The following is a 14,478-nucleotide window of genomic DNA, read 5'->3' as shown; positions in this document are numbered from 1 at the left end:
TCGTAACACTCACGTGATGAACAAACCTACCAGTAACAAATCTAGCAGCCCGCCTCTGAATTGCTTCTATGTCCTCCCTCAATACGACTTGATAGAGATCCCAAACGCTTGAGCAGTACTCATGAATAGGTCGTATTAGTGTTTTACAAGCGGTCTCCTTTACAGATGAATCACATCTTCCCAAAGTTCTACCAACGAACCTAATACGACTATCCGCCTTCCCCACAACTGCCATTACTGCTTGTCCCACTTCATATCGCTCTGCAATGTTACGCCCAAATATTTAATCGACGTGACTGTGTCAAGCGCTACACTACTAATGGAGTATTCAAGCATTACAGGATTATTTTTCCTATTCATCTACATGAATTTAGATTTATCTATATTTAGAGTTAGCTGCCATTCTTTACATCAATCACAAATTCTGTCCAAGTCATCTTGTATTCTCCTACAGTCACTCAACGAAGATACCTTGCCGTACACCACAGCATCATCAGCAAACAGCCGCACATTGCTATGTACCCTATCCAAAAGATCATTTATGTAGATAGAAAACAACAGCGGACCTACCACACTTCGCAGGGGCACTCCAGATGATACCCTCACCTCCGATGAACACTCACCATCGAGGACAACGTACTGGGTTCTATTACTTAAGAAGTCTTCGAGCCACTCGCATATTTGGGAACCAATCCCATATTCTCGTACCTTAGCTAGGAGTCTGCAGTGGGGCACGGAGTCAAACGCTTTCCGGAAGTCAAGGAATACGGCATCCGTCTGATACCCTTCATCCATTGTTCGCAAGATATCATGTGGAAAAAGGGCAGTGATACGTCATGCAAAAGATACTTCCATCTTTAAGTTTTGCTCACCATTGCAGTCCCAGACATTTTCTATGACATTAAGATCATATGATTGCAAGGGGCCGGTCGAGGAGCGACAGGGTGTTTCAGTTTCCATCAAACCGCAAACGTAAGTGTGCAGCTCTGTAAATATGCTTCTTGTCGTCTAGGAAGACAAGTGTGTTCCCAGCACACTCATCACGAAGATGTGTAAGTAAAGGCAACTCTTGGTCACCGAGAATGTTGAAATATACATCCTTTCTCATATGCACCGTAAACCGAACGAGTTAGTCCATGTCACTTAACAAAATTCATCCCCAAAACCTTACAGAATCTGCTGTCGCCATAAATGAATCATCCATACATTGCAGTTTAGAGGCCTCATTTGCATTTCGGAGCCCTCGACGCTTTGTATCATTTGAAAAGAAGCTAAAAGGCGAATCATCGGACCACATTACGCGCTTCCACTTGTGCAGTTACTGTGTTTCTGGCACACTGAAGATGTGCAGAATATTTGCTACTGTGAGCAATGGTCTTTTGATAGGTACCCAACTCCTACTGCAAACAGTCGGCCTTGCAATACTCGCTCAGACACTGGTTGAAATTCCCCTGTATTCACTGACACGAACAATTCCTGTTCGGTTTGAAACCGATTACTATTCACATGGCATGACACACGCCTCCGGTCCACTTCGGTTACAATTTTTTTACAACCACCGTTGCGGCTGGAACACCGTTTGTACACACGTTCGACAGTCTGCATTGATACACCATTGAGTTCGACAACCTCATTCGCGGTGTGGTCACTGGAACGCCCAAACACGATAGCTTGTTTCTGTTATCCTGTCTCCAAAGCAGCACATCTTCCTGCAGTGATTCCTTGCAACCGATTGATACATACTCGTGGGCACCGCTTCACTGGCATGAACTACATCAGCGTGGATGGACACACAACCACCTGGTACCAGTTCGATAACATTTATATAGTTCCAAAGCAACCAGTGTGCTCCTTTAAGGGGTTGATTAATATTTCGCTCGTGAACCTTTTTTATCTTCGAGCTCATCTTAATAAACTCGACTAACTTTTTTCAATGTTCTAGAAAGTGGCACATCAGTGCTAGCTTGTGATGTACAAGTTTCCAGGGTTGCTTCAGCTTATATAACGACGTTTCCCTAACATTTGTGTTGGGGACCTCACGAGCCGGTCTCAGGAGAAACTTGGGCTTTAGTGCATGCATCTCCATGCGACAAAACTGTTCTATAACAGGCATGGCAACCTTCGGTGACCCGCGGGCCCGATTCACATACGAAAGGTGTCCAGAAAGTAAGCTCCAATCGTTCGCAAAATGGAAACTACATTGAAAATTCAATGAAGCTTTGCACAGATGTGTTGGGCAGTGTCTCTAGTACGCCCATGGATCGCGTCACGTCGCCCTTTGCGGTTCTGAGCACACAGTAAGCACGAAAAGTGCCTAGATAGTAGTATCTCTCGCCAAGTTTGAGTGTTTGTCTAGAGATTTCGCCAGATTTCATGCAACCCCACATAATGTAACTGACATGCATTTCTTTCTTCATGACAATTCTCGGCAGCACACTGTAAGGGCAATGAAGACGTTCCTTCAGGGTTTCCGATGGGAAGTGTTTGATCACACACCACACAATCCGGACGTGGCTCCCTCTCATTTTCACCACATTTCGCATCAAATGCTGACTATAAAGATAACATTTTGGAACAGACAACGAGCTGCAGACCAGTGCAGAGAATTGGCAGAAAGCACAGGAGGCTGACTTCTATGACGAGACTATTGCTAAGTTGGTACAACGTTACGACACGTCTAAATCGGACTGGCGACTATGTAGACAAATAACCGGAAGGAGTAATTTCTTGACCGATCGGAACTTACTTTCTGGACAACACTCATACTTAATCTCTCACACCGCTTCACCACGTGAGGCGACAGCAGCGCTACTGCTGCAGAATTATAGCGTCTGTGACATTAATGTTAATAGATTAATGTACCGATAAGAATAGCACCCTGCTGCCGTTGTTAAGCAGCATACTTCTCTAGTAGTTTGTATTTTTTTTTTCGCTACTATCGCCTACTAACGACTTCTGAGCTCTATCAGTGTGTCGCACAGACGAAAAGAGCAAGGCTTAAATAACGTGAGTGTGTTGTCAGCATTGATCCAGGAGCGAAGATACTTCTCTCTGCACACACATGACACATCGGCCAAAACTTCGCCCTCAGACTATAAACGTGTTTCTCCTTGTTCAAATCCAGCGGTAGCGGCATTGTGAATGCACGGATAAGCAGAATTTTTACTGGTCTGCGTCATGAGCTGCAAACACTAGCCGGCCGCTGTGGCCGAGCGGTTCTAGGCGCTTCAGTCCGGAACCGCGCTGCTGCTACGGTCGCAGGTTCGAATCCTGCCTCGGCCGTGGATGTGTGTGCTGTCCTTAGGTTAGTTAGGTTTAAGTAGTTCTAAGTCTAGGGGACTGATGCCCTCAGAAATTAAGTCCCATAGTGCTTAGAGCCATTTGAACCATTTTTTGCCCGGCGTAGTCCAGCGACTCTCTCAGATGCTATGTCCCACAGTGCTTAGAGCCATTTGAACCATTTTTTGGACGTAAACTCGGATTTTTCTTTTTTTTGTTTTTGCAATCCGGAGGCCAGCAGAGGGTGGGTGAAAATATCAGAAAACACTGACCGGATATGGCTCGCGGGCCGCCAGTTGCCCACCCGTGTTCTATAAAAAGGAATTTTACATCGTCATGTCGTTTTACAAACGCTAATGACATTTATAACAGTGTTGATTAGTTCTTATTTTCATTAAGTATACGTACAAAAAGACAAAACAAACATGTAATGCACATGAAAGTTTCAACTGTTTAATCGTGTACTAAGTATATGTTGTATTTCTTCCAAGCTTTTTCCCTTTGTTTCGGCGAGGAAGAAGAAAAGCCATACTGCAGACAGGAAACAAAGTCCCGCATACAGCCAGAAAGTTCCAGCCAATGTGAGGACACCCATTAGATGAGCGAACGTCTCGCATGTAATATAAGCGAGAACAAAGCTGGAGGCGCCGCAGATACTGCTGCAGACGCCTTTCACGTGCGCTGGGAAGAGTTCGCCCATCATAGCCCAAGGCAAAGGTCCTGCACCAAGTGTGAACAGATACAGATATACGGATAAGATGAGCAGCGGCAGCCACTCAAAGTAAAGCACCGACGTCGCATCGAGGTCCTTCATGAAGAAGAAGAGTCCGAGAGCGACGAGGCAGAATACCACCCCCATGAGCGAGATCTTCATCAGCTGCCGCCGACCTACTCGGTCCACGAAGGCTATCGCCATCATCACGGCCAAGACCTGCGGGATGCAGTTTCTATTTTATTCGGACGCACACATTCAACAAACTATTAAGGGTGCCAAAGAAATGTACACACGTCTTAAAATGTGATAACTATGTGATGCTTGGCTTTTGTCAGTTTGTAGGTTCACTGTCATTTAACATTGATCACTTAAATAGATATGCTAGTGTTGTCTTTTCGACTAAAAAGTGAATAAATAATGATCAATCGTGACGGTCGTTGGAACAGCGGAAGTCTGTGATAGTATAAACCTGAGCGGCTGTTGTCAATGTTCAATAATAATGGAGAGAGATGGGAGTAACCTAGCGAAGAGAACAGTAGTTCACGCATGCTTAATAACTTTGAAACTCACAGTATTGTGTAGCGACTTCCACAGAACATTAAAACAGTGGCCCTTCTTCCTCAGCTACATTACTGAAGCATTTTGCACGCTCACAGAAGAAGCCTGCCCTTCAATGTGTACGTGAGACTTAACAAGCATCATGTTTTTAAATAAAAAGAATTTGGAGTGCACAACGACTTTTGCAAGATTCAGACGAAGATCTAATAGCGCATACTATGAGAGAAAGAGACTGAGGATTATGCTGAGAGGAGGATTTGACTGAAAGGTGAAGTATTGATAAGCACTTCTTTTTGGTGAAAACAATGCTGGTCGACTAGGACATAATGTTTGACTAACATTTAGCGATTTCAATTTTGGAAACTTAAGTACCCCTATAAAGCTATATTCTTTTTAATGCTCAAACATATTTCAGCAGTTTTGCACCATTATCAGTGGGTACTTTTATTCAGGTCTGTGCAATGCAAACATGTTTAAATAACTAATGTTTAAGTAATTCATCATCATCTTCGTTTCCCCTCTATCCAATATGCGGTCGGGTGGGGTATCAATGGTACTTCGCCACTTTACTTCGTCTTTCCACCATTCTTCTTAAACAATTTGGTTCCATAGCAGGTTTCTCCTCCTTAAACTCATCTTTATTGTATCAATCCATCTTGTTCTCGGTCTTCCTCTTGGCCTCAATTTTGAACTCCATCATTCTTCTTGGTACTCTTCCCTCTCCCATCCTCTTCACCTGCCCAAACCATTTAATCTATTCTTTTCAATTTTCTCAGTCAACTTCTCCACTCCAATTTCCTTCCTAACATCTTCATTTTTCACTCTGTCTCTCCTCGTCTTCCCTAGCATAGTTCTCAGAAACTTCATTTTACTGGATTGTATCCTACTCTCCTCTCTTTTAGTCATAGTCCAAGTCTCTGAGCTGTAAAATAGTATGGGTGTGAAGTAAGTTTTGTATAACACCAGCTCGCACCTCATTGGCACTTCCCTTCCCCACACCAAGCCCCTAGCACACTAGTAAAATGTACTACTCTGTTGTATTCTTTTGCTAATTAAGTAATTATTGGAAGATAAATTAAATGTGAAAACATTTTATGTCTGTTGTGATTATTACCTCATTCTGTAGAACGTCAATTTACTATACTGCTCGCCATCTGCAACGAAATAACATTGTTGGGAGCTTAGTTGGCGAGTTAACAAACCACTTCATCTATAAACGTAATTTCGCTGCATGTAAATATTTCGGGAATATAGTTTGCTATCACTTCCTATTAGTTGTATAAATGTACGCAGAAACACAGTACAGGATTTTGATGAACCACATTCGCAAGTCGAAATTTCCAATTTCTGGTACTGCTGAGCGCTTGCTCCCTTTTGATGATTACCTGTTTCTTTTTCTGTCCGTCTTTCCGTTTCAGTGTGTATGATATTGTAGCGTAGTCGTTTATGGCCTGTTTTCGATCTGATCTTGCTTTCGTTCCCTATGTGAAAGGTTTCGTCTACGATAAATTTTTGATGTAGGCTGCTGGATTTTGTATTTTTAAGTCTGCGTCTATTTTATTTGGTTGGTGGTTATGGGCAATTACGTGGTCAGAAAATGTACTATGTTACCTATTATATTTAAAGCTCTAAGATGTTCTAGAGAATAATCAAAACGGACTAATTATCACTTAAAACACGTTTGCCTGTACCCAACGATGATGGCACAAGGTGCTGAAATATGTTTTGGCGTTCAAAGAGCAGCAATTTTCATAATAGAAGGGCCTCAGTTCCATAATTTAGACTGTAAATACGGTTGCTGTCAGAGTTTCAAAAACAAAGTCATGGTTTTGCAGCGTTTTAAGTGGGCAGTTTTCCTTTGACACGGAACAGTAAGTGAAAAGTATAACTCAAGATGCTGCGCACATTTTTGTCTTGCGTATTTACTACGCCCTATGAACTAGAATTTCGTTCCCTATCTCTCAGGAAAATGGATACCACGAAGAGATTGACGGGAGGTCGTCCCGTATTCTTTGAAAGTAACATAGCTGTTTTCCCATCGGGTGGCTGCTTATCTTAGTTTCCTACAATAATGCACTTTAAGTTGAGGAAACTTAAAGTACATTATCCTTGGAAACTACCAAAAGCAGCCACCCCAGTGAACAGGTTGTTCAACGACCTATGTGGACGCTAACTGAGGTCATTTTGAGCACGCGAAGTAAATGTGGAGGTCGAAGGGAAGTACGAGGGCAGTTCAATAAGTAATGCAACACATTTTTTTCCTCGGCCAATTTTGGTTGAAAAAACCGGAAATTTCTTGTGGAATATTTTCAAACATTCTCGCTTCGTCTCGTATAATTTCATTGACTTCCGACAGGTGGCAGCGCTGTACGGAGCTGTTAAATGGCGTCTGTAACGGATGTGCGTTGCAAACAACGGGCAGTGATCGAGTTTCTTTTGGCGGAAAACCAGGGCATGTCAGATATTCATAGGCGCTTGCAGAATGTCTACAGTGATCTGGCAGTGGACAAAAGCACGGTGAGTCGTTGGGCAAAGCGTGTGTCATCATCGCCGCAAGGTCAAGCAAGACTGTCTGATTTCCCGCGTGCGGGCCGGCCGTGCACAGCTGTGACTCCTGCAATGGCGGAGCGTGCGAACACACTCGTTCGAGATGATCGACGGATCACCATCAAACAACTCAGTGTTCAACTTGACATCTCTGTTGGTAGTGCTGTCACAATTGTTCACCAGTTGGGGTTTCCAAAGGTTTGTTCCCGCTGGGTCCCTCGTTGTCTAACCGAACACCATAAAGAGCAAAGGAGAACAATCTGTGCGGAATTGCTTGCTCGTCATGTGGCTGAGGGTGACAATTTCTTGTCAAAGATTGTTACAGGCGATGAAACATGGGTTCATCACTTCTAACCTGAAACAAAACGGCAATCAATGGAGTGGCGCCACACCCACTCCCCTACCAAGAAAAAGTTTAAAGCCATACCCTCAGCCGGTAAAGTCATGGTTACAGTCTTCTGGGACGCTGAAGGAGCTATTCTGTTCGATGTCCTTCCCCATGGTCAAACGATCAACTCTGAAGTGTATTGTGCTACTCTTCAGAAATTGAAGAAACGACTTCAGCGTGTTCGTAGGCACAAAAATTTGAACGAACTTCTCCTTCTTCATGACAACGCAAGACCTCACTCAAGTCTTCGCACCCGAGAGGAGCTCACAAAACTTCAGTGGACTCTTCTTCCTCATGCACCCTACAGCCCCGATCTCGCACCGTCGGATTTCCATATGTTTGGCCCAATGAAGGACGCAATCCGTGGGAGGCACTACGCGGATGATGAAGAAGTTATTGATGCAGTACGACGTTGGCTCCGACATCGACCAGTGGAATGGTACCGTGCAGGCATACAGGCCCTCATTTCATGGTGGCGTAAGGCCGTAGCATTGAATGGAGATTACGTTGAAAAATAGTGTTGTGTAGCTAAAAGATTGGGGAATAACCTGGTGTATATCAATGCTGAATAAAACAACCTCTGTTTCAGAAAAAAATGTGTTGCATTACTTATTGAACTGCCCTCGTATTAATAATTTTCTTACGGCTGTACCAGCTTAGTGTAACATGATTGCATAACTTTTTCCGCTTTTCTTAAATCAGTACACATTCTTTGCCATCCTTTGCACATATTGCAGGCTCCTCATGGAATAGATGCCATAACCCAGTTTCTCAGAAACTTCGCTCAATGGAAGATGAGTCAAAAAAAGCGAACTCGAATGTTTCTGAGAAAACGACGGTCAAAGTCTTCGAGGTACTTTACATGCCTTTCAGTGCGTGTTGTCAGTCTAAATGATGGTGTAGTAGTTGGCGTTACAGCTTCCCACTTTTTACGCCCCGTGCTCGGTACTTGATTATAGTTTTCATTTTATTTTATTTTTTTCCATTTACCTACCCATGTCCGTAGAAGATTATTACTGGAAAATGTCTCTTCAAGTTATAGGACCAAGGGCATTACATTAATTGTAAAATTGTATCTGGGTCATACATTTATTATAAAATACACTGAAGAGACAAAAGCACCGGTACACCTGCCTCATATCGTGTAGGGAACCCGCGAGCACGCAGAGGTGCCGCAACAAGATGTGGCATGGACTCGACCAATGTCTGAAGTAGTCCTGGAGGGACTGACACCATGAATCTTGAGAGGCTGTCCATAAATCCCTACGAGTACGAGGGGGTGGAGATCTCTTCTGAACAGCACGTTGCAAGGCATCCCAGATATGGTCAGTAGCGATCATGTCTGGGGAGTCAGGTCGCCAGCGGAAGTGTTTAAACTCAGAAGAGTGCTCCTGGAGCTACTCTGTAGCAATCCTGGACGTGTGGGGAGTCTCATTGTTCTGCTAGAATTGCCCAAGTTCGTCGGAATTCACAGCGCGCATGAATGGATGCAGGTAATCAGACAGACGTGTCACCCGTCAGAGTCGTATCTAGACGTATCGGGGATCCCATATCACTCCAATTGCACACGCCCCACGGCTTTAGAGAGCCTCCACTAGCTTGAACAGTCCCCTGCTGACATGCATGGTCCATGGATTCATGTGGTTGTCTCCATACCCGTACACGTCCATCCGCTCGATACAATTTTAAACGAGACTCGTTCGACCAGTAACATGTTTCCAGTCATCAACAGTCCAATGTTGGCGCTGAAGGGCCCAGGCGAGGCGTAAAGCTTTGTGTCGTGCAGTCATCAAGGGTACACGAATGGGCCTTGGTCTCCGAAAGCCCATCCGATGATGTTTCGTTGAATGGTTCGCACGCTGACACTCGTTGACGGCCTAGCATTGAAATCTGCAGCAATTTGAGGAAGGGTTGCACTTATGTGACATTGAACGGTTCTGTTCAGTCGTCGTTGGTGCCGTTCTTGCAGGATCTTTTTCCGGCAGCAGCGATATCGGAGATACGATGTTTTAGCGGATTCCCGATATTCACGGTACAAACGTGAAACGGTCGTACGGGAAAATCCCCACTTCATCGCTACCTCGGAAATGCTGTGTTCCATAACTCGTGAGCCGACTATAACAACAGGTTCAAACTCGCTTAAATCTTAATAACTTGCCATTGTAGCAGCACCAGACACTTGTTGTCTTATATAAGCGTTGCCGAGCGCGGCGCCATATTCTGTCTGTTTACATAACTCTGTATTTGAATACGCATGCCTATACCAATTTCTTTGGCGCTTCAGTGTATATCTGTGTATGGTATTTTCTAGGGTTATGATCTTTTTAAATTCTCATAGTCTTATATTACATTTTTATAACAATTCTTATATTAGTTCTTATAATTCATTCTTATGTCTCTTGTTCAGGAAGATTTGGTGCATTATTTTGGATTAAGCCGACTTAGAAACTTTCAAAACATTGACGTTTCGAACACCACGAACATCGCGCGGGGAAAAGTTTGCCATAGTGGCATTTCTTCGTATAAATCTCATTCGGAAAGAAATGTCGTTAACATTACTGAGGGTTTCACGCATTGGCAATAATTTCAAGACAAACCACACATTACGGATCACTTTATAGAAAACTGGCGTTTGCAGTTGATAATGAATCGAGATAAACTACTGGAGTTCACTGAAAACAATTTCAAAAAATGTTGTCATTCATTTATTGTTTTTTCTTAATTAATTGACCAGCCATACAATTAGTACACAAATAAGGACAACTTTATTTCAATATAAACTGGAAAACATTCGTGTAGTAATCTTCTACGGACATGAGGAGACAAATAAAAAAGATAATAATCGGATTCCGAACACGGGCGCAAAAGTGTGAAGCCGAGACTCTTGCCACTGCTACGGTCAGATTGTTTACTCGTTTAAAGGCACATAAAGTACCTCGAAAACTTTGACCTTCGTTTCTCAAAAACGGTCGACTATCTACGGGTAAGCCGAGACACGTGATCGCTTATTTTCGTCCCTCTTCCACTGAGCGAAGTTTTTGGGAAATCGGGTGTTCTCGCGAGTAAAATTAATCTACGCTTACTGTCAAAACGAATATATGGTAGGCGGGAGTTATTCTTTGACATACACTATCTGAAACGTCTATGTTTTGAATGTTTCTAAGTCGGCTTAGTTCAAAATAATGCGCCTAATCTTCCTGAACACCGCTAAGCAATGCAGAATTGACCACTAGATGTCACGAGAAGCGGATCCGCTAGTATAAAACGAAGGGTTGTGTAGTCAGTAGGGCTATGTCTGAACACGACTCGAATTGTTCGGACATTTTACGTCGCAGTTCGCGAAATCTGGTTTTCTCCATCTTTTGATTACGCTGCGATCTAGTGACTATTGTTGGTACTATCACAACCTTCTAGCCTATCATTTTTCTCGCACTATGGATTTTAATAATGAAACTAAGTGTGAAACAAGGACTGAGGTATATTCCAGGATGCAAGTCATGCATAACAACGGTAACTAATATAAAAATTGCAATCATGATTCTGTCCAGTTCTGGAACTTTTGCTGGTCCACCGATCTAGTGACGTCTCATGGTACTCTCTACAAGACAACTCTTGCCGCTGTAATTCATACTCGTGATAAAAATTGCAGTCGCTTAATTACGATATCTTCGGTGGGCATTTAATTCTTAATTAATTGCTGTGATTGTTCCATCTGAATGTTGCCGTCTTGTGTTCAAGCTGATTAAAATACGGTAATGCTTTTATCTCTTACTCTAATATGTGAACAGGAGCTGAACAGCTCATTTGCAACGTACTTGGTAAATCATTACCGCCTCTCATAAACAAATTAAATATTATACTGGGATCAATCAAGTAATATCTTTTGGAGGACGGCATTTTTGTCTTTGTTAGCTTTGCTTAAAAATCAGCATAAATGTTGATATATCCATTCATACGGTTATTATATGAGGAGTCATATTGTACATCTGTTCGTGCTGTGGTTCGATTTAATGCTATTTTCTCCAGTGCTTCGCGAAATCGTCAGATTTTAAGCAGAGCCGCAGCTTATTGTTGTGGCTAGTCTACAGTTTCTTGCTTATCCCTCGCACTTGCGCCGTGCGAGTCAAATGTCACGTGGTTGTTCGAACAAGCTCGATACAGTAGCGAACGCTGCGGCGTATCGGGAAATCTCGAGACACTTCGAACGCAAGTATCGTTTGTCCAGCGAAAGAATAGGTCGATCAGCAGAGCTCAGTGACTGCGAATGTGGACTAGTCCTTGGATGTCACCTGAGCAACAAATCCATCATCAGGGACTTCTCAACCTTTCTGAAGCTACCCCATAGACTGTTGGTAACATGATTGTAAAGTTGAAACGTGAAGGAGCAACCACAATTAAACCAAGATCAGGCAGACCTAATGTACTGACAGACAGGGGCGACAAGCATTGCAGACGGTAGTTGTAAAATATTGCCTGAAATCAGTGAAAAGAAGCACTCGTGAGCCCAGCTAGCACAACGACTGTGCTTAGGAACTTAAAGATAATCGGTACAATGATCGAGCACCTCCTCAATTACCCACTCGTTTCTGTAGAGGCACTTGATGTGGTGTAAACAGCTATGTCACTGGACAGTGGATGACTGGAAACGAGTAGCTTGGAGTGATAAATCATGCTATACCCCGTGGCAGTGCGATGGAAGGTTTTGGGTCTGGCAGATGAAATAGAGATCATTACCTGCCATCATGTGTAGAGCCAGCAGTGAAGTACGAAGGAGGTGTTGTTACGATATGAGTTTGCTTTTCGTGGTTAAGGTCTCTTTATTGCACTTAAGAAAACGCTAAATACGTAAGGGTATGAACATATTTTGCTGCTTTGTGTGGCCTACCATGTACAATGGACAAATAGTTAGGAGACAACGGCTGTTTGTATGTGCATGACAATGCACAGCCGTGCGGGATTAGCCGAGCGGTCTAGGGCGCTGCGGTCATGGACTGTGCGGCTGGTACCGGCGGAGGTTCGAATCCTCCCTCGGGCAAGGATGTGTGTGTTTGTCCTTACGATAATTTAGGTTAAGTAGTGTGTAAGCTTAGGGACTGATGACCTTAGCATTTAAGTCCCATAAGAATTCACTCATATTTGAACAATTTGACAATGCACCCGGTCATAAATCAGCATCTGTGAGGCAATTTATTGTGGGCAATAACATTCCTGAAATGGACTGGCCTGCCCAGAGCTTTGTCTTGGACATGACGGAAAACGTGTGGGACGAGTCAGAACGTCAACTTCGCTCCAGACCCCCATTATCCAACATCGCTACGTTCTGGAATTTCGGCAGCTGAGGAGCAATAGGCTCCTACTCCTTCGCAGTCATTCAGACACCTCGCTGAAGTGTCCCCGGAAATATTTAAAAAGGTAGGAAGATTTTTCTGTTTAGCAAAAGTAACAAAAAGCAGATTTCAGAGTACTTGACACCTCAACACAAAAGTTTTGTCTCAAGTACAGATAGTGTTGAGCATCAGTGGACAAAGTTCAAAACCATCGTACAATATGCATTAGATGAGTATGTGCCAAGAAAGATCGTAAGAGATGGAAGAGAGCCACCGTGGTACAACAACCGAGTTAGAAAACTGTTGCGGAGGCAAAGGGAACTTCACAGCAAACATAAACATAGCCAAACCCTTGCAGACAAACAAAAATTACACGAAGCGAAATGTAGTGTGAGGAGGGCTATGCGAGAAGCGTTCAATGAATTCTAAAGTAAAATTCTATGTACTGACTTGGCAGAAAATCCTAAGAAATTTTGGTCTTTTGTCAAAGCGGTAGGTGGATCAAAACAAAATGTCCAGACACTCTGTGACCAAAATGGTACTCAACAGAGGATGACAGACTAAAGGCCGAAATACTAAATATCTTTTAGATAAACTCCAGCGGAAGACTCTAAAAGAGAGACGCTCAGTAGCTCGGTACGGGCTTTTGTTGAAGTTTCGAGAACATACCTTCGCCGAGGATGAAGCAGTATATTGCTCCCTCCTATGTATATATCGCGCAGATACCATGAGGATAAAATCAGATTAGAGCCCACACAGAGGCATACCGACAATCTTTCTTTCCACGAACAATACGAGATTGGAATAGAAGAAAGAACCGATAGAGGTACTCAAGATACACTTCGCCACACACCGTCAGGTGGCTTGCGGAGTATGGATGTAGATGTAGATGTAGATGTAGATGTAGAGTTGAAGATGTCATAAAAGCTGAGGGTGGACCTCCCCACTAACAAACGTCCGCTGCCAGTTGTCTGGATACTTCTGATCTGTTGGTTTAAAAATAATTGCAGCATGAAGGAGACACTGTAGCTGTCTTAGAATTTCATCCCGACGCTTAGCCTCACGTCGTAGGAAGCAAAAGGGAAGCCATTGACGAAGTTGCAGCGGCTTTCAAACAACGTACTTTGGTAAAGTCTGTTACTTTTGGCCATTAATTAGTTGCTTCTTTCGAAGTGGAACACGCCACTGGTCAACGATCAAATGCAGTACAAGCCACTCAATGATTTATACACTACGACCGAAGAGGACCGCCTTTGAATGAATTGTCGCTTTCGTATTTCGTGATTTACAGGGAACCGTCCTGTATCTAGACCCCAATACCGTCAAACGTCTCTTTTTACGAAGTATCACGCTCAGGACACCTTTTATGCGACGACTCTCCTTTAACCGTCCACTATGTGAGGACTGGAATGACGTCATGTTAGTGAGTAATGAAGAAACGTCAACTGGCAGAGTATGGTGCTTTATAACGAATTCCGCTTATGTTAAGGTGCAAGTGATTAAAAAATACATTGAAAAGTTACGATAAAATTCCTATGAAAGCAACAGCTTATAGTCTGAGGGCTACCGAGACGTTCGGAAAAATTAAAATAACTGATTAGCCAATTTATACCATGTAGTCGCTAGCTTCCAACATCAACTGCAAGTAGTTCCCTCGTAACCCC

At 43.3% G+C, this 14,478-nt stretch overlaps 1 protein-coding gene across 1 annotated transcript in view; it reads right to left on the bottom strand.

Annotated features, from left to right (window-relative positions):
- Nucleotides 1–3,724: 3,724 nt before the first annotated feature.
- The window catches only part of LOC124788595 (facilitated trehalose transporter Tret1-like), a 59,842-nt gene continuing 49,088 nt past the window's right edge, over nucleotides 3,725–14,478 (bottom strand). Inside the window, exon 4 of the mRNA XM_047255865.1 lies at nucleotides 3,725–4,210. Within this exon, the coding sequence (XP_047111821.1) occupies nucleotides 3,725–4,210 (486 nt within the window). The remainder of the gene's footprint in view (nucleotides 4,211–14,478) is intronic.

This window comes from Schistocerca piceifrons, chromosome 3 (genome assembly GCF_021461385.2).
Source record: "Schistocerca piceifrons isolate TAMUIC-IGC-003096 chromosome 3, iqSchPice1.1, whole genome shotgun sequence".
In the NCBI taxonomy this organism is placed as follows: Eukaryota; Metazoa; Arthropoda; class Insecta; order Orthoptera; family Acrididae; genus Schistocerca; species Schistocerca piceifrons.
The sequence above is the reverse complement of the archived record's forward strand: the minus strand, read 5'-3'. Positions and strand labels throughout refer to the sequence as shown.